General features: G+C 42.2%; 1 protein-coding gene across 1 annotated transcript; it reads right to left on the bottom strand.

The window, feature by feature from the left end:
• Positions 1-1,905: 1,905 nt before the first annotated feature.
• Positions 1,906-19,436, bottom strand: klhl24a (kelch-like family member 24a). Its single transcript, XM_084183599.1, has 4 exons — positions 19,265-19,436; positions 7,882-8,070; positions 4,090-4,278; positions 1,906-3,759 (listed from the first exon to the last, which is right to left on the bottom strand). The coding sequence occupies exons 1-4, from the start codon at positions 19,352-19,354 to the stop codon at positions 3,556-3,558; spliced, it is 672 nt and encodes a 223-aa protein (XP_084039725.1). The 5' UTR covers positions 19,355-19,436; the 3' UTR covers positions 1,906-3,555.
• Between the last annotated feature and the right edge of the window lie 1,074 nt (positions 19,437-20,510).

The following is a 20,510-nucleotide window of genomic DNA, read 5'->3' as shown; positions in this document are numbered from 1 at the left end:
AATTATGATGACAGTGTCAGTGATAAGAGGTAGGATATGAGAAGAGGAAAGAGATTATATGGAAAGAGTAAGTAAGGGAAGCTCTAACAGGAAAAGGTAATAGGAGTAAGCAGAATCAGAGTTCAGACCACAGCAGGAGGGGAGCAGGGGCTTCCTATAATGAATGTCATTTGAAATTAGTGGCCATCAGGAGATGAAAGAAGGCAATGGAAGGATTATGTTTAGTTCTATTTGGACATGGCTTCTGTTTTTGGATAAGCATATGCCAGCTTGTTTTGTTTTATACCAAACGATCACCGCTTAACGACATATCAAATTGAAGTCACGGAACTACATTCCTACCCTCTGGCTTCCAGGTAAACTTGATACATTCCATGATACTGTTCCAAGTTTCCATGATACTATCACAGGGTTACGAAGAAAGAGGCCATTTTAAGATTGTTGGAATGCATACTTCCTTTTAAAACTCAAACTGTCAATCAGTGCCAGGTTCCTATGAATTTCTCTCAAGTCTGAAAAGCTTTCTTGTTCACTATCACAATCACTATCTGTTAGTACTTGTCCACCTGAATACCTCTATAATCTCTTAAAGCAACACTTTGATTTCATCCACTATCACTACTCCCTTTCTGTCCATCAAAGAGCAGAATCTCTGGTTCTTAGGAAGAGGAGATGAGGAGTTGCTACTGTCACAAGAATGACAGTGGCCTACACACTGATGCTAGGTATGTCTAGGGCTGTTACAGTGACCGTCTTACCGCCACACCGGTGATCACAGGTCATGACCGCAGTCAAATTCCACCTCACCGTTTAGTTATGGTAACTCGTCTTCTCCAAAACTGCGCTCTGATGCTGCTGATGGTCATTAGTATCCTACCAAACTTGCTAACTGCCTGGTACTCAGCACTCTATTGTCCCTCTAATCACTCTGACATCAATGCAAATGTTTGAAAATCGAATCAAACACTTCATGAGAGCCCATGAGCTCATGTTGCGCAACATTTCTATAGGCTATGCAATTGCGTGAGATAACATTTTTGATGGCCTCTATTTAAAAAAGGAGGATCCCATCAGCTTTCTATAGGCTAGGCCTACTATATTTATTTCTCAACTCTGCTAATATTAAGCACATTGCTTCGCTTTACAACAGGAGTATAGCCTACCTGGCTGGCATGACAATTAACCATGGGAAAATCATCCTCCATTCGCTATTTAAGTGCATAGATTACATGTATTTATTTCCCCTGCCCCTGTTCTGAGACAGGCGCATGATAATGGTCCATTCTAAATCAAAACTAATTTCACACATTATTTTGTATATGTAAAGACAAGATTAAATTAAGAATAGTCTGATGGGTGACAATATTATAACTTGTGAATTATGTATTATCACTTGTGAATGATGCCCATGGTGTGCAATAAGGCAAGAAACAGCGCATGCCTTTTTTTGGCGTATTTTTCAAATCATAGTAGCACACCTCATGTAGCCTAGCCCATAGGCCTATATGTTTTGATAAGGTTAGTATCACTACTAAAGTGGTCAAATAACTTATTAAAATTAAGCACATTAATCCCCTTTACAACCGGTGTAGAGACTAATTTACATAAATAGGCGGCTTGTGAGTTTCAAGTTTGGGGAAGATAATTTTCACCATAAAAATACACCTTTATAATAAAGCATTACATGCATAATCGCATTTGCAGTCATTTTTGAGAATGGTGTTTTCCCGCTAATTGATTGCATTTTAGAATGTTCGCAATTGATTGTATTTTGGAACATTTGCGCTTATAGCCTACTGCCGTGTGCGAATTGCTGCGCTTATATAATAGTTTATCAACACTTTAAGCTAAAAGTTCTGATCTGTTGCATCAGCCTCATTGCTTTTAAAAGTTTTTTTTATGCGAGTGGTTGTATTAATTTGGGATCTATCGCATCCCATAACTGTCCCAGAGTATGTTTGGAATATTTATTTCTGGCACAGAAGGACAAGTTGACCAATAGAATAGGTCAACTTTTGTACTATGGGGGATAGTAGATTGACATAGGTTAGTGCTTTTGCTGTTCGTTAGGCCTACTCATCTTGTTGGCTGACGAAAAGTAAATGTGAACAGTTTTTCGAACATTTACAATATGTGCCTCGGAATTCAATAAGGACGTGCACAGTTGCGTCCCCGATGTGTCTGTCTTCACTTGTAGCCTACTTCGGAGTTGAGATGCCTGTGAGAAGGACCCGATCACATGACGGGCATTGGCTAATAAGAATTGAGATATCTGAGGGAACCATGTGAGTGAGAGGTGCTTTGGAGCACGGCGATTGGCAGGCAGGAGAAAGGAATTATAATTATTATATTTAGCCCAAGGGCACAACAGTCACTGGCCGCAAAAGGCATGGATTCTTTAGGGGGCAGTAAGGCCACACCAGGGGGATGCCGCCAGGAAATTTGAGGCCTGGTGAGAATATTATCAAGTGCTTGTCAAATTGTGAATGAGAAAATTATGAGAAAATTATGAAAATTATGAACTGCGCAAGAAACAAAGCAGAGCTTATGCCTTTCATGCGACTTTTTAAAAATCATCATGCAGCCTTAGAATGTATTAAAAATCAAAACATATAGCCCAACGTTTGTATCACAACTAAAGTTGCATAAATAATTATAAATTAAGCATGTTTCTTTGTTAACCCTCGGAAATTGTTTTGAGAAAATATCCTTTATATTTTATTCAGCTATGTTCAATTGTATTCTTCATACTATAAAATAATGCCATGGAATTCTAAGCAATTCTTGTCTGCTAAATGAACTAGTGTAGCCCACAGCCATTTGGCATAGCCAGATCAGGGCCTGACATAAGGACAACTCAGAGGATGCTATTCTGTTCTTCTCAAATACAGACTACATTTTCTTCATGTTTCTTTAGACATGTCTAAAATAAATTATGGATTTATTGTGAAGGTGTAGGTGTAGGCTATATTAAATGGATTTATTAAGACTTTTTTAAATGTAGACATTCCAAAAGTCTGCGTCTGTGGCTTGTAGGCTATGTGTGGAAGCCAGGAGATGCTAAATGTTTTTATGTTAATTAACGGTCAATTACCGTGACACCGGCAGTTATTTGCTTGACAATCACCGGCTGACAAAATTTCATGACTGCTCTGATCTGATCCTGCCGCTGGCTCCATGAAGGCTGAATCTAAACACAGACATAGTGGTGTCTGGAGGCATACCAGCTAGTCCGTGGTTTGATTTTCCATAGAACAACAGTCAACTGGCAGGCATAGATGGATCTGGAGTAGCATAGCAGGAATACCACGATACCAGCAACAGAGTGTTGCTACACGGGACAATAAGGAAACAAGTGAAACTGAAACTGGGGCTGTGGTCTGATTTTCTAAATGAGTTGCTTATTGAGACGAAAAAAAAGGGTTGAGAGTGTGTGCATGTCTTTTTGCACCATTTTTAGGAACGCGTGTCTCAAGAATATTTATCGGTGTGTGTGAATGTCTATTAAAGCATGTTTATGTACAAGCCTGTGTGTTTGTGTGTGTGTTTGTGTGGTCAGGGCCGGTGGTGGAACTTCTCGTTGTAACGGTGGATGGTGACACAGCCGTGGTAGGAGATGGGGCGAGGCATGGCCGCCACGCCTGTGATGATGCCCGTTGCCGGGTCGTAACACAGGATGGTGTCAGAGGCTTCGCCGTTCTCACCCCGCCCACCCAGGATGAAGATCTTCCCATTACACACCGACATGCCACAGCTCTCCTGGAGAGAGAGAGAGGGAAAGGAGAGAGAGAGAATGAGAGTGTGCGAGAGGGAAAGGAGAGAGCGAGAGAGAGAGCGAGAGAGAGGAACAGAGAGGGACAGAGAGAGAGGGAGAGAGTCAGGGAAATGTGCCTCACCACGGTTGACTTATCAGGTGCTCGACAAAACAATAAAAACTTTTTTTGTGAAATCAAAAAGCTCCAGTTATGATGTAAGGTCAACACTGTATTTGTTTTCATAGACCATTGTTATGTGCAAACCTCATAGCAGCTCTGAAGTTGAAATTAAACAGAATCTCCAGTGTCTCTGTGCCATAAATGACATCCTTACCTGTTTGCTGAAAGTGTGCACCACGTGCATCCAGTAGTCCTCTGCAGGGTCGTAGCAGAAGATAGACTTGGTTAGACCACCTGACACGTAGATCAGGTTGTTCAGGGAGACCGCCGTGATGCAGCGCTTAGCGATAGGGATGCTTGCCCTTAGCCCCCAGGTGTCTGCCTCTGGATCATAGCACTGGACCTAGAGAGATCACGTGGATTGAGTGATTCATGATTGATTGATTATTTTTGTTTTGAAAAAGTGTGGTATAAAACATATAGCTGTGAAAGTATACATGGACTCAGAGCATAATGCATGAAAACCTTATGCAGTACAACATTTATCGTCTACTGTATGTGCATCTTGGTGAAACACTTAGAAACAGATATATACACTGAGTATACAAAACATTAAGAACACCTGCTCTTTCCATGACATAGACTGACCAGGTGAATCCAGGTGATCCCTTATTGATGTCACCTGTTAAATCCACTTCAGTCAGTGTAGATGAAGGGGAGGAGACAAGTTAAAGAAGGATCTTTAAGCCTTGAGACAATTGAGACATGGATTGTGCGTATGTGCCATTAAGAGCGTGAATGGGCAAGACAAAATATTTAAGTGCCTTTGAATGGGTATGGTAATAGGTGCCATGCGCACCGCTTTGAGTGTGTCAAGAACTGCAACGCTGCTGGGTTTTTCACACTCAACAGTTTCCCGTGTGTATCAAGAATGGTCAACCACCCAAAGGGCATCCAGCCAACTTGACACAACTGTGGGAGGCATTGGAGTCAACATGGGCTAGCACTTTACCTCTACCTACATGTACATATTACCTAAATTACCTCGACTAACCGGTGCCCCCGCACATTGACTCTGTACCGGTACCCCCTGTATAAAGCCTTGCTACTGTTCTTTTATTGATGCTCTTTAATTATTTGTTATTTGTCTATTTTCTTATTTTTTTCATTTTTTATTTTTATTTATTTATTGTTTACTTCAGTTTATTTAGTAAATACTTTCTTAACACTTATTTTTTCTTAAAACTGCATTGTTGGTTAAGGGCTTGTCAGTAAGCATTTCACTGTAAGGTCTACCTACACCTGTTGTATTCGGCGCATGTGACAAATAACATTTGATTTGATTTTGATTTGATTCTAAGGCTCTAATTTCACTCATTTCTTTATCCTCCGGCACATGCCACAAATACTTTCAGTCTTTGTCTGTCCTCAAACTTAAAGCTTCTCCTTTAAAACATGCCTCACACATTTCTAACAGTATAGGCTAAAATGGGGAATATTCTAGATATAATGTTCACTAATATTGTTTCATCTAACTTCACTGTATTCCGTGCTCCATTATGACTGCCACTGTAGTCTTGGCCCTTCCCTAGTCCTCCATCCAGCTATAAGTAGGTGTGGTGATATTCCTTCCCTAGTCCTCCATCCTCCCTCCAGCTATAGGGCCCTTCCCTAGTCGTCTGTCCTCCCTCCAGCTATAGGGCCCTTCCCTAGTCGTCTGTCCTCCCTCCAGCTATAGGGACCTTCCCTAGTCGTCTGTCCTCCCTCCAGCTATAGGGCCCTTCCCTAGTCCTCCATCCTCCCTCCAGCTATAGGGACCTTCCCTAGTCGTCTGTCCTCCCTCCAGCTATAGGGCCCTTCCCTAGTCCTCCATCCTCCCTCCAGCTATAGGGCCCTTCCCTAGTCATCTGTCCTCCCTCCAGCTATAGGGCCCTTCCCTAGTCCTCCATCCTGCCTCCAGCTATAGGGCCCTTCCCTAGTCATCTGTCCTCCCTGCAGCTATAGGGCCCTTCCCTAGTCGTCTGTCCTCCCTCCAGCTATAGGGCCCTTCCCTAGTCGTCTGTCCTCCTTCCAGCTATAAGGCCCTTCCCTAGTCGTCTGTCCTCCCTCCAGCTATAGGGCCCTTCCCTAGTCGTCTGTCCTCCCTCCAGCTATAGGGCCCTTCCCTAGTCCTCCATCCTCCCTCCAGCTATAGGGCCCTTCCCTAGTCCTCCATCCTCCCTCCAGCTATAGGGCCCTTCCCTAGTCCTCCATCCTCCCTCCAGCTATAGGGCCCTTCCCTAGTCCTCCATCCTCCCTCCAGCTATAGGGCCCTTCCCTAGTCCTCCATCCTCCCTCCAGCTATAGGGCCCTTCCCTAGTCCTCCATCCTCCCTCCAGCTATAGGGCCCTTCCCTAGTCCTCCGTCCTCGATCCAGCTATAGAGAGGTGTGGTGATATTGCTCTCTGTCTGATGTCACAACACCTCGATGACAACTGATGAACTATAAAACGTATCTCATTAAAAGATTGCCTAATGCATATATTAACATGGAAAACAAGATCTGACTCTGGTATCACTCGCAGTGCTTGATCTGAATAAACCTCCACCTTATTCAACCCGTGTGTCGTAATGTCAGTCTGGGTTATTAGACAGTATTATTGGAGCGAGGTGTAGGGTAGTTGCAAATCTCACAAGTACTTGATTCCATAATCAGATTCCCTGTTTACTGTTATGAATGCTTAAGGGGAGGGGTGGTGGTGCTGGTGCCGGCGGGGGTAGGGGTGGGAGGTTGTTTATCAAATCAAATCAAATTTTATTGGTCACATGCGCCGAATACAACAGGTGCAGACATTACAGTGAAATGCTTACTTACAGCCCTTAACCAACAGTGCATTTATTTTAAACAAAAAAGTAAGAATAAAACAACAACAAAAAAGTGTTGAGAAAAAAAAGAGCAGAAGTAAAAAATAAAGTGACAGTAGGGAGGCTATATATACAATAGAATAAAGTGACAGTAGGGAGGCTATATATACAGGGGGGTACCGTTGCATAGTCAATGTGCGGGGGCACCGGCTAGTTGAGGTAATATGTACATGTGGGTAGAGTTAAAGTGACTATGCATAAATACTTAACAGAGTAGCAGCAGCGTAAAAAGGATGGGGTGGGGGGGCAGTGCAAATAGTCCGGGTAGCCATGATTAGCTGTTCAGGAGTCTTATGGCTTGGGGGTAGAAGCTGTTGAGAAGTCTTTTGGACCTAGACTTGGCACTCCGGTACCGCTTGCCGTGCGGTAGCAGAGAGAACAGTCTATGACTAGGGTGACTGGAGTCTTTGACAATTTTGAGGGCCTTCCTCTGACACCGCCTGGTATAGAGGTCCTGGATGGCAGGGAGCTTTGCCCCAGTGATGTACTGGGCCGTACGCACTACCCTCTGTAGTGCCTTGCGGTCAGAGGCCAAGCAGTTGCCATACCAGGCGGTGATGCAACCAGTCAGGATGCTCTCGATGGTGCAGCTGTAGAATTTTTTGAGGATCTGAGGACCCATGCCAAATCTTTTTAGTCTCCTGAGGGGGAATAGGCTTTGTCGTGCCCTCTTCACGACTGTCTTGGTGTGTTTGGACCATGATAGTTCGTTGGTGATGTGGACACCAAGGAACTTGAAGCTCTCAACCTGTTCCATGTGTAACCTGTATATGTGTAACTGTGCTGAAGGACAGGGGTGGTGGTGGTGGGGGCGGAGGGTTGTTGATGTACTGTATATGTGTAACTGTTATGAACTGTGGAAAGAATTTCCTCTTGAATGACAAATAAGGACAGTAAAGGTAAGTCAACAACATTCATTCATATCTGGGATTTATAGGTTCATCTTAGGTGCATATCTAAAAGGTATGGTATAGGTGTGTATCAAACCTTTTCTATTATCCATGTTTTTCTAATAGGTGTGGTGTATGGTGTATCTTTGAGAGGTAAAGGTGCATCTTAGCCAGTTATCCATGTGTATGGTGTACCCTATGGGTCTACCCACCTTATCAGAGCAAGTATTGTCATCGGGCCCTCCCCCGATGACAAAGAGCTTCCCAGCACAGCTGGACACGGCTGGAGAACTGACCGCCTCCTTCATCGGAGCCACCTCTGTCCAGCGGTTAGAGAAGGAGTCATAGCACTCCACACTGCTCAGACGACTCTGACCATCATACCCTCCCACTGCATAGACCTATACAGAGAACACACATATAATCATAGTGGTTAGAACAATATTGACTACTGTTTGCATTGACTATAATGTACACACTCCTGCGGTAAGAATTACCCTGCCAAGGGTGCTCAACCTGTGCACGCACAAAATCCTGCCTAAACACTGCGTATATGTCTTTACTTAAAGACACATACGAACGCACGCACCCATGCATGCATAGTGCCATTGCCTGTGGCATAAAGACCGGTTTGTTTACAAGAAGCCACAGTTCCATGTGTGTATACCAGTTCCCGCCTCAAGAGGTAGAACCCGTAAATCTGGTAAACAGTATAAGATGACGTGATGCATGCTTTATAACAAATGGCACCATGACCCTCCTATTCGTGTGTGTCACACGTAATACATTAAAGACATAGCAGACAGTAACCGCATCAGATAAACTGGCTCTTCACCTCAATCACACTACACACACTTCATCTCACACCACACACACGCACACACACACCATCCAATCTCCAAATTCCAGTCTGGAGTGGCTGGCTGATTTAAACGAATCTTTGTCACAGCAGTGTGAGTGGGTCAATCACTCAAAAACTCATTTTAACCTGGCTTTTAGCATAGCAACTGAGGCAGTTCATAAATTCTGCCTACTTTCCAAACTGAAAAAAATGGAGAGAGAGAGAAAAGATCAACAAATCCATTTACTCTTTCTCTCTCCAGCCTCTATGCCACACTTGGCATTAACCAGGAACATTATAGGAGAGAGAGAGGCAGGGAGGGAAGGAGGGAGAGAGCGAGAGAGAGATAGAGGAGAGAAATATAGCTACAGTAGGTATTTTTGATGTGTTCGTGTGTGTTCGCATGTGTGTGTGTGTGTGTGTGTTCAAACCACGCGCTGCTAACAATTCACCACAGTTCACAGAGGGACCTCTCACCCCTCTCCTAAGGACAGACAAACAGCCCTGTCTCCCCTCCATCTCACATAATCTCCTTAAACAAATGCAACAGATATGACTCACAGAAGATGTGCACTGAACAAAAATATAAACACAACACACAACAATGTGGAACAATGTGGAATGTTGTCGATCCAGAGCATCCCAAACATGCTCAGTAGGTGACATGTCTGGTGAGTATGCAGGCCATGGAAGAACTGGGACCTTTGCAGCTTCTAGATCCTTGCGACATGGGGCCATCCATACTCATGCTGAAACATGAGGTGATGGTGGCCAATGAATGGCACGACAATGGGCCTCAGGATCTCGTCACAGTATCTCTGTGCATTCAAATTGCCATCGATAAAATGTAATTGTGTTTGTTGTCTGTAGCTTATGCCTGCCCATACCATAACCCCACCGCCACCATGGGGCACTCTGTTCACAACGCTGACATCAGCAAACCGCTCGCCCACACGTCTGCCATCTGCCCGGTACAGTTGAAACCGGGATTCATCAATGAAGAGCACAGTGGCAATCGAAGGTGAGCATTTGCCCACTGAAGTCGGTTACTTTGCCGAACTGCAGTCAGGTCAAGACCCTGGTGAGGACGATGAGCACGCAGATGAGCTTCCCTGAGATGGTTTCTCACAGTTTGTGCAGAAATTCTCCGGTTGTGCAAAACCACAGTTTCATCAGCTCTCCGGGTGGCTGGTCTCAGACGATCCCGCAGGTGAAGAAGCCGGATGTGGAGCTCCTGGGCTGGCGTGGTTACACGTGGTCTGCGGTCGTGAGGCCAGTTGAACGTACTGCCAAATTCTCTAAAACAACGTTGGATGCAGCTTATGGTAGAGAAATTAACATTCAATTATCTGGAAACAGCTCTGGTAGACATTACTGCAGTCAGCATGCCAATTGCACGCTCCTGTAAATTGAGACATCTGTGGCATTGTATTGTGTGACAAATCTTCACATTTTAGAGTGGCCTTTTAATGTCCCAAGCACAAGGTGCACCTGTGTAATGATCATGTTGACTGTCAGGTGGATGGATTATCTTGGCAAAGGAGAAATGCTCACTAACAGGGATGTAAAAAAAATTGTTCCCATATGATGTGTTGCGCATAATGCATTACAGACGTAGCAAAGAGCAACCTCAATCCCACACACACACAGTGCAGCGCCAGTGTGACAGAGAAGGAGGACAGCAGTGGCTGAGCACAGCATGTTCCAGAGCAGCCAGGTCACCTGTGATAAAAGTCAGTATTCGACGTCCATCCATGTCGGAGGACGTTGGGAGATGACGTAGAAACCGGCCACTAGGGGCAACAGTGAGCGCTGTTACCTTCAAGTAGGTTTTGGTTTTGCTAGGGCATTGTGGATGCGGAAGGAGAATGAGCATAAGCATCTGCCTCTGGTGCCAAAGGTTGCATGCATGTTCAAATCCAGCAATAGAATGTAGTTTTTGAGATTGTTGTTTTAAGCCTATCCCAAACATTAACCATTACCTTAACCATTCAGAGTTAATGCCTAACCTTAAGATTTCGGAGTTAATGCCTAAACTTAAGCTTAAATACTAACTTCAACATTTTACATCGGAGAAACATGGTTGAACGTCTAATTTTGACGTGAGACTGTGAGAGCTAGTTGTTCCAGAGAGAGGAAAACAAGGGGCTGACCTACATTAAAGTGTCTGGCAGGAAACCAGTCCAGCAGGACGTTAGGGACTGCAGTGTGTGTGTGTGTGTGTGTGTGTCCTTATTGGGTTGGAATGCCATCCAAGGGTCAGCTCGAAAGGCACAATGTACTCCATTTGATCTCTATATAACATTAATAACTCTTTGGAGAAAGCAAAAACTCTCAAATGAACTCAGGGCTGGAGCTGGCGATAGGAACAAAGATAAAATGTTTTCTGTTTTTTTGTCATATTTCTTGTTTGTTTCACAACAACAAATATTTTGCATCTTCAAAGTGGTAGGCATGTTGTGTAAATCAAATGATACAACTCCCCAAAAAAATCAATTTTAATTCCAGGTTGTAAGGCAATAAAATAGGAAAAATGCCAATGGGGGTGAATACTTTCGCAAGGCACTGTATGTCACAATGGGAAGCCGGACTATCACCTCTCACCGTCTGTGGACTATGATTTACACTTAAATATACACTATGCAGATATCGCTCCGCTATTTCCTGGTTGCAAAAATTCTAATAGTTCGCCTAATTTCAGTTTATGTGACAAAACGAGCAGTCATTGTGTAGAGAATCATTGTACCATCTAAACCTCTGTGAAATATATTTTCCATAACCAAATATAGTATTTTCAGCTGTTTGAAGCTGGTGTACAAAACCGAAAGCAAGGAACTGGGAGACTTGTCAGGATCGAGGGAAAGATGAACGGAGCAAAGTACAGAGAGATCCTTGATGAAAACCTGCTCCAGAGTGCTCAGGACCTCAGACTGGGGCGAAGGTTCACCTTCCAACAGGACAATGACGCTAAGCACACAGCCAAGACAACGCAGGAGTGGCTTTGGGACAAGTCTCTGAATGTCGTTGAGTGGCTCAGCCACAGCCCGGACTTGAACCCGATCAAACATCTTTGGAGAGACCTGAAAATAGCTGTGCAGCGACGCTCTCCATTCAACCTGACAGAGCTTGAGAGGATCTGCAGAGAAGAATGGGAGAATATCTCCAAATACAGGTGTGCCAAGCATGTAGTGTCATACCCAAGAAGACTCGAGGCTGTAATCGCTAAAGTAAAGGGTCTGAATACTTATGTAAATGTGATAATTCATATTTTTATTCGTTATAAATTTGCAAACATTTCTAAGAACCTGTTTTTGCTTTGTCATTATGGGGTATTGTGTGTAGATTGATGAGGGAAAAAAAACAATTTAATCAATTTTAGAATTAGGCTGTAATGTAACAAAATGTGGAAAAAGTCAAGGGGTCTGAATACTTTCCGAATGCGCTGTATTGCAACAGAATAATTGTAGCTTTGCTACCTAATGTTTACCTTCCCTTAAAACTATAAATTGTTCTGAGTCGTCAAGTCCATCCTAATTTCATAGCATTTATTTGTACATTTTAAAGACCATCATTAACCAAAACAAATGCTGACCACTGGTGTAATAATGTTTTCCTTAATGTTATTCTTAATAGCGTCCATGCTGTTATTACCTGGTATTATTAAAGTTGACTGTTTAATGACAAAATGAAGACAGCCTTTGAACAGCCTGAGTCAAAGCAAGCAGACTGTCAACTCAGAAGATGTCATGAGTCACGAATGCTACAAGATCCTTGGAAGGATTTGGCCTAAAACGGTGACAAATGGGCTCAGTCAGTAACAGCAGGACATGGACGGTATGTTGTGATTTGCATTGATTGCTCAAAACATCCTTTCTCTGGCACTACAGGGCCTGAGCATGGCCAGTCTGCATTGGTCTTATCTTGACTACACCCTACAGGCCTGCCTTACCACAACACAATGAAGTAACCAGCTTCCCCACAAGCACGCACATGTGCACAAACACACACACACACAACAACACAGCACAGCTAAACCGGCACACCAGCGCATTAAAATACATCTATAAAACACAAGCATCAGAATATGGTAAAAACAACAGTATGGTTTCCATTCAGTTTGGCATTCTAGTTCACTATAATAGGAGGATGGTGGTGAGAATAAGTCAGTATTCCAGTTATAGTCTGATGCAGTTAGATGTGAAAACCACTGGGTACAGAGGAAAACAAATACTAAGAAATTGGAAACACTACTACATTTGTTTCACTCCAATTGACCTCACATTGACACAACTCCCTCCGAAGCTGCCTCATCTCCTTGTTCGGGCAGGCTTCGGCGTTCGTCGTCACCGACCTTCTAGCCACTGCCGCTCCTCTTTTCATCATTCCATTTGTTTTGTCTTGCTTTTCACACACACCTGGTACATATCCCCTCATCAGTCTCTGTATAATTATTCCCTCTGCTCCCCCATGTCTTTGTGTGTTATTGTTTCATGTGGAGGTGTCGCTAGCTCATGTGGAGCATTATGTTACTTTTATCGCTGGGATATTCACCCGTGTGTTTTGTTTTCCCAGTACGCAATTAAGTCGCACTGTATTTGGTTTACGCATTGCTGCGGACTGCTGTATTGGCCAAATAAACCCTATTCTTGGATTCACACCTCTTGCGCCTGACTCCTTCCTACTCACCTTTTTACACACATTGTCAAGATGCAAGTAATGGTCATGGTTTAAGATGGGGCGGAGACATGGGCCGAGTCCGAATTCCCATACTAGCATACTAAATAGTATGCGTTTTTTTTTTTTTTTTATAGTATGTGAAATTTCAAAAATAGTACTCCGTACGCATCATCTAATGCGCGATTGCATTGACTCCCGCCATTCGTTCATTTTGGTACAGCGCGTTAATTTATCTGATTATCAGCTGTTGTCAAGCACGTGAGTCGGAAAAGACGAGTGAATTCTACTAGATCAAACGCCGAAATTAGTATGCAGTTTAAGTATGTAGTACGCTAGTATAGGGACACGGACATGGTGAAATATAGTTGGATGGGAACAAATATAGTACTTAGGCTTAGGAATCAGTTACATGTATCTGATTACAAACAAACTAACTGTAATATGTTACTTTACAAGCAAAACATATTGTAATCAGATTACAGATACTTTTGAAAAACTAAATGATTACTTCTTGGATTACTTTTAAATTCAGAAAGGATGTTTACGAAAAAATACAGTATGACACCTTTCCATTTTCTCAATGACATTCAATTCAGCATTGAAAAAAGGCGCACGTTTAAATTTGTTCCACCTGAGCGAGTCTGACCACAAGTCAGCGACAACTATGTTGACACACCAAATGTGTTTGATGTATCCTTTTTGTCTTCTTCTAATGCCTCTTTAGGGGAAAATAATTCAAAAGTAATTTAAAGTAATCAGATTACGTTACTGAGTTTGGGTAATCTAAAAGTTACGTTACTGATTACAATTTTGGACAGGTAACTAGTAACTGTAATGGATTACATTTATAAAGTAACCTACCCGATCCTGAGCTCAATACATAACAGCTGAATAGGCAGAAAGATGCATTCGCAAAGCCAACAGTTCAACCATCTATAAAGGTTGATTGAATTGATGGTTTCAAAACTATATGACATAAACTGCCTCTATATAAGATATAAGGGGAATTTCCATATCTACATATGAGGCTGTCTCTCTGGCTACAGGAAGCTTGAGTTTAAGTTTAAGTGTCGGTTGGTAGAGCCTGAGGCGACCGGGGGAAGCGTGAGATGCTAATAGCATGATGTCATTATTAGCCAGAAGGCAGAGATGGAAAACTAGACTAATATTTCAACAGTGTGGATTGATGATACAATTTCTAAAGAGGATAGTGTACAGTGCCTTACAAAAGCATTCAGACTCCTTGGAGTTCTTCACATTCGTGACTCGTTTCAGAAAACTAGGCATATGTCATGCATCACTACTTCACAGGAGCGCCATTTGCTTTTAATTTTTTCATCAAAACACATTTTTGGCAGAAATGCCTTCTGGAACATGTCTAAACCAACCATGTTAAATTACGAGCCTGGTAGGTTTAGCCATGGAGAAAGACAGCAACCTTCCCACTAGCCATGATTGGCTGAGATAATGAGTGGCCTGGACATTTACATTTACATTTTAGTCATTTAGCAGACGCTCTTATCCAGAGACTTACATTATTTTATATTTTTTTCATACCCCATGTGGGAATCGAACCCACAACCCTGGCGTTGCAAACGCCATGCTCTATCAACTGAGCTACATCCCTGCCGGCCATTCCCTCCCCTACCCTGGACGACGCTGGGCCAATTGTGCGCCACCCCATGGGTCTCCCGGTCGCGGCCGGCTACGACAGAGCCTGGATTCGAACCAGGATCTCTAGTGGCACAGCTAGCACTGCGATGCAGTGCCTTAGACCACTGCGCCACTCGGGAGATATACTGGACATGCCGAGATATGAGTTCGGATTGGTCTGCCATGTAGCACGCTTCTGTCTATACAGTAATATGAGCTGGTCAGTATGTGTAGATAATCCTTTCTAATGCAGCTTTTTTGAAAGATATCACGTAGTACAACTGCATAAGTGTTGCACTACACTTTCTGGAGGACCGAGTTTTGAAATTAATGGAATTAGAGTATGATAGCTAAACAGATGGAGAAAATTCTGGTGTTTAATTGCAAATATGAGGACGGATCGAAAAGAAAACATACAGAAGGCTATAAAACACCTGTCTCCAGATTACATCTTCAAACTAAGGGCAACCATGGCATCTGTGACAGAGAGGGAGAAGTGTCCATCCATGTATATGGGTAAGAGAGTCTAGCTAGCTACATTTTCAGATATTACACGTTTCAAATTTTGTCAGAAAGTCGTTTTCATTTCAAGTTAAAGTGTACTTTTAGCTAGCACGCTAACGTTAGCTGGCTGGCTAGCTAGCTAACATTACATGTATGATCTGTGTAGTAATATTATTCGTATCTCAGAGCCATTTGTATTGCTAGTTATAGCCTAATGTTAGCTAGCTAACATTAAACCTGGTTGGTTAGCTACCTGCAGATTCATGCAGGGTAGTAACGTTATGAGTTGGCATTATGGTTAATTGTTTAGCTAGCTAGCTACATGTCTAAACAAAAGACTCCACTATGCAACTAACTATTTCAATAAAATGTTTATGATGTCACTGCGACAACTGTTGATAGACGTAGCTGGTAAATTCGCTCTGGCTATCTACTCCGATTTCAGAGCCCTCTCGTCTGACTGTGCCAGAGTGCAGAATAACTGACGAATTTACGAACGCTCAACACCCATTGAATATGGCCGGTGTCAGTAAACGTTGGCAAAAAAGCGTAATTAAATTGTTGCCAGTAACACAGTTGCAGTCACCAATGCTCTGGATAACAAAAAACAGCCTAACTAGCTCTGCTAGGACGAGTAAAATGGTCAGAGTGAGCTGTTCTCTCATTTGTGTCTGGAAGTAGCTAGCAAGCTAGCCAACGTTAGCCAGTTAGCTAGGGTGCTTGACTGCTGTTGTTAGGTCAGAACACTCGGATCAACCCTACTTTCGGCCAGAGCATCCAGTGTGCGCTCTGAACGCTTCGAGAGCGAAACGCTCTGAATTTACGAACGGCCAATCTGACAACGCTCTGAGTTTACGAACGCCCAGAGCACACTCTGGCACTCCAAATAAAATTTACGAACACACCCGTAGTATAAGCCAGCCTTTAGTCTTGAAATCTTTGGTTGTTTAGTATATAGCCTCATGTGAATCCTTAAAAAGATGGATGGCGCTAAAGCTTTTTAGAGGGTGTGAACAATGCTGAATAGGTGTAGACAAAGAAGAGCTCTCCAGAAGGTACCAAAACATTCAAGGACCATTTCCTCAAAAGTGAGGTTACAAGTTTAGCAACTTTCTAAGCAGAATTACTTTCCCAATGTTCCTCAACTGTAGTGTATGATATACAATTTTCTAGCCCTGAGTCTCTACTTTTATCCAATGTAAAAAACACTATTTCAAATTTTGCTACATAAGACCAAATCAAGCCGGTCGGTCACATTTTATTGTGTTACAAAGTGGGATTAAAATGGTTTTAATTGTCATTTTTTGACACTACATGCACAAAATACTCTGTAATGTCAAAGTGGAAGAAAAATTATAACTTTTTTAAAGATTAATCAAACATTTCATATCTAAAATATATTTGTTGCATAAGTATTCAGCCCCTTTGTTTAGGCAAGCCTAAATTAGTTCAGGAGTAAAATGTGGCTTAATAAATCACATAAAAAGTTACATGGACTTACTCTGTGTGAAATAATAGGGGTTGACATGATTTTTTAATTACTAACCCTTCCTCTGTCCCAGATACAGTGCCTTGCAAAAGTATTCATCCCCCTTGGTGTTTTTCCTATTTTGTTGCATTACAACCTGTAATTTAAATGGATTTTTATTTGGATTTCATGTAATGGACATACACAACATAGTCCAAAGTGAAATGAAAAAAAGAACTTGTTTCAAAAAATTCTAAAATATTAATAATGGAAAAGTGGTGCGTGCGTATGTATTCACCCCCTTTGCTATGAAGCCCCTAATTAAGATCTGGTGCAACCAATAACCTTCAGAAGTCACATAATAAGTTAAATAAAGTCCACCTGTGTGCAATCTAAGTGTCACATGATCTCAGTATATATACACCTGTTCTGAAAGGCCCCAGAGTCTGCAACACCACTAAGCAAGGGGCACCACCAAGCAAGCGGCACCATGAAGACCAAGGAGCTCTCCAAACAGGTCAGGGACAAAGTTGTGGAGAAGTACAGATCAGGGTTGGGTTATAAAAAAATATCAGAAACTTTGAACATCACACAGAGCACCATTAAATCCATTATAAAAAAATTGAAAGAATATAGCACCACAACAAACCTGCCAAGAGAGGGCCGCCCACCAAAACTGACAGACCAGGCAAGGAAGGCATTAATTAGAGGCAACAAAGAGACCAAAGATAACCCTGAAGGAGCTGCAAAGCTCCACAGGGGAGATTGGAGTATCTGTCCATAGGACCACTTTAAGCCGTACACTCCACTGAGCTGGGCTTTACGGAAGAGTGGCCAGAAAAAAGCCATTGCTTAAAGAAAAAAATAAGCAAACACGTTTGGTGTTCGCCAAAAGGCATGTGGGAGACTCCCCAAACATATGGAAGAAGATGAGAACACCATCCCCACAGGGAAGCATGGTGGTGGCAGCATCATGCTGTGGGGATGTTTTTCATCGGCAGGAACTGGGAAACTGGTCAGAATTGAAGGAATGATGGATGGCGCTAAATACAGGGAAATTCTTGAGGGAAACCTGCTTCAGTCTTCCAGAGATTTGAGACTGGGACGGAGGTTCACCTTCCAGCAGGACAATGACCCTAAGCATACTGCTAAAGCAACACTCGAGTGGTTTAAGGGGAAACATTTAAATGTCTTGGAATGGCCTAGTCAAAGCCCAGACCTCAATGCAATTGAGAATCTGTGGTATGACTTAAAGATTGCTGTACACCAGCGGAACCCATCCAACTTGAAGGAGCTGGAGCAGTTTTGCCTTGAAGAATGGGCAAAAATCCCAGTGGCTAGATGTGCCAAGCTTATAGAGACATACCCCAAGAGACTTGCAGCTGTAATTGCTGCAAAAAGGTGTCTCTACAAAGTATTGCATTTGGGGAGGTGAATAGGTATGCACGCTCAAGTTTTTTTGTCTTATTTCTTGTTTGTTTCACAAAAAAAAATATTTTGCATCTTCAAAGTGGTAGGCATGTCGTGTAAATAAAAAATAAAAAAAATCTAATCCATTTTAACTCCAGGTTGTAAGGCAACAAAATAGGAAAAATGCCAAGGGGGTGAATACTTTCACAAGCCACTGTACATACAACATCTGTAAGGTCCCTCAGTCAAGTATTGAATTTCAAGCACAGATTCAACTACAAAGACCAGGGAGCTTTTCGAAAGCCTCATAAAAAAGGGCAGTGATGGGTAACAACAACAAATCAGACATTGAATATTTATTTAAGGATGGTCTAGTTAATAATTATGCTGTGCATTATGTATTAAACCACCCAGACACCTCAAAGATACAGTCGTCCTTCTGAACTGAGATGCAGCAGAGGAATGAAACTGCTCAGGAACGTTACCACGAGGCCATTGGTGATTTTAAACCAGCTACAGAGTTCAATGGCTGTGATGGGAGAGAACTGATGATGGATCAACAACATTGTGACTTCACAATAATTACTTAAATGACAGAGTGAAAAGAAGAACACAAATATACAAAATATTCCAAAACATGCATCTTGTATGCAACAAGAATTTTGAAAAGAATAATAGGAAAATATTGCAAAGTTCTTAGAGACTTACCCAAGAAGACTCACAGCTGTAATTGCTGCCAAAGGTGTTTATGTATGGACTCAGGGAGCTGAATGCTTATGCAACGACTATATTTAATTATTTAATTTTTATTCATCTTAGAAAAACAAAACTAAATATTTTTTGGTCCACTTTGACGTTACAGAGTATTTTGTGTAGATTGGTGACAAAAAATGACAATTCAATCCATTTTAATCCCACCTTGTAACAATAAAATGTGAAGAAATCAAATGTGGTTTGAATACTACTTGCAAGGCACTGTATATATAATTAGATAAACAGCAAGATTATTAAATAACGGGTGTCTGAACAGTGATCTGCTTACCTTCCCCAGTAGGACCGCCATCTTGTGTCTCCAGCGTCCTTTGTTGAGTGAAGCCACTCTGATCCATAGGTTGAGCTGAGAGTTGTACATCCACACGTCTCTGCCGTTGATACGGCCCCCTGGAACAACACACACAACATTGTTAGCCTTGAGACTGCGTGACTCAGGATGATGTTAGCCCACTGAGCTCAAGCCTAGGCATTAACTCTGGGAACTAGCCAGAGTGTCAGGCAAGGTTACTCAACATGTGAGTGTAGTTCACCGAACCATCTCTGCTGCTCCAGTGTTTTTTATATAACTTGTCATAGTCTTCTTTAGTTGTTTTCACTAGTCCGAATTGAATTGACACACAGCAATAGTCAAAAACCAAAGCCTGTATCAACCCAAGATAAGCCTTTGTTCCAATTCAAACCAAGTTGATCGAATAATGACATTTATTCCTAAATAGAATAATTGATCTTGAGCAACATTCAAACTGTGAATGGGTTATGTTTTTGGGCTGAAATGTCAAGGCCACATTTAGTAAGGCACAGCTGACACTGAGTAAGGTTACATGCACAAAATAATGTGATTATTGTGGATAGTAAGATTCATATAATAATTTGATTTAAATGTTTACATGCTTTGCAAGAAGAATGATTTCCCTAATAATTATGTTTACATGGACACAGGCTACCTGATGCACTGATAAATGCAGAAAATCGCCAATCAAAATTACGTTCTACCACAGCGACCATGTTATTTTTAGGAACCGTATTTGATTCTGAGTTTGGACATAAAAGTTTGTATGTGAAAACTACTTCTAAGACGCAAACATTCAGTTGTTCCGAACTCACTTCACTCGCGCTAAAGAGGGAGGCTCGCTCGGCTGGTGCTAGCACATGCAGATCAAATATACAGCTGGAACGCCATTTAAGGTGTTTACATGTCCTAATAATTCGAAAGATTGCTCAGAAAACCAGGTGTTTTAATCGGCGTAGGCTTACTTCGATTTTGACCTTACGCCAATTACGGATAAGCAGAGTAAGGTGTTTACATGACTATTGCATAGTCTACCTACTGCCATATTCAGCTTAATATAAATTAGTACTGTGCAATGTGTGAATGTAAACTCATTGTCTTATCTGAGTGAAAGGTTTGAGCTAGGCTTTATGGGCAATCCTGCTGATCAAAGTCTACTTCAACACTGAGCAAACAACACACACGCATGACACAAACACGCGCAACCTGACTTTTTACAGGCTTT

The sequence above is a fragment of the Coregonus lavaretus genome (genome assembly GCF_964263955.1).
Source record: "Coregonus lavaretus genome assembly, chromosome: 19".
NCBI classification, from domain to species: domain Eukaryota; kingdom Metazoa; phylum Chordata; class Actinopteri; order Salmoniformes; family Salmonidae; genus Coregonus; species Coregonus lavaretus.
The sequence above is the reverse complement of the archived record's forward strand: the minus strand, read 5'-3'. Positions and strand labels throughout refer to the sequence as shown.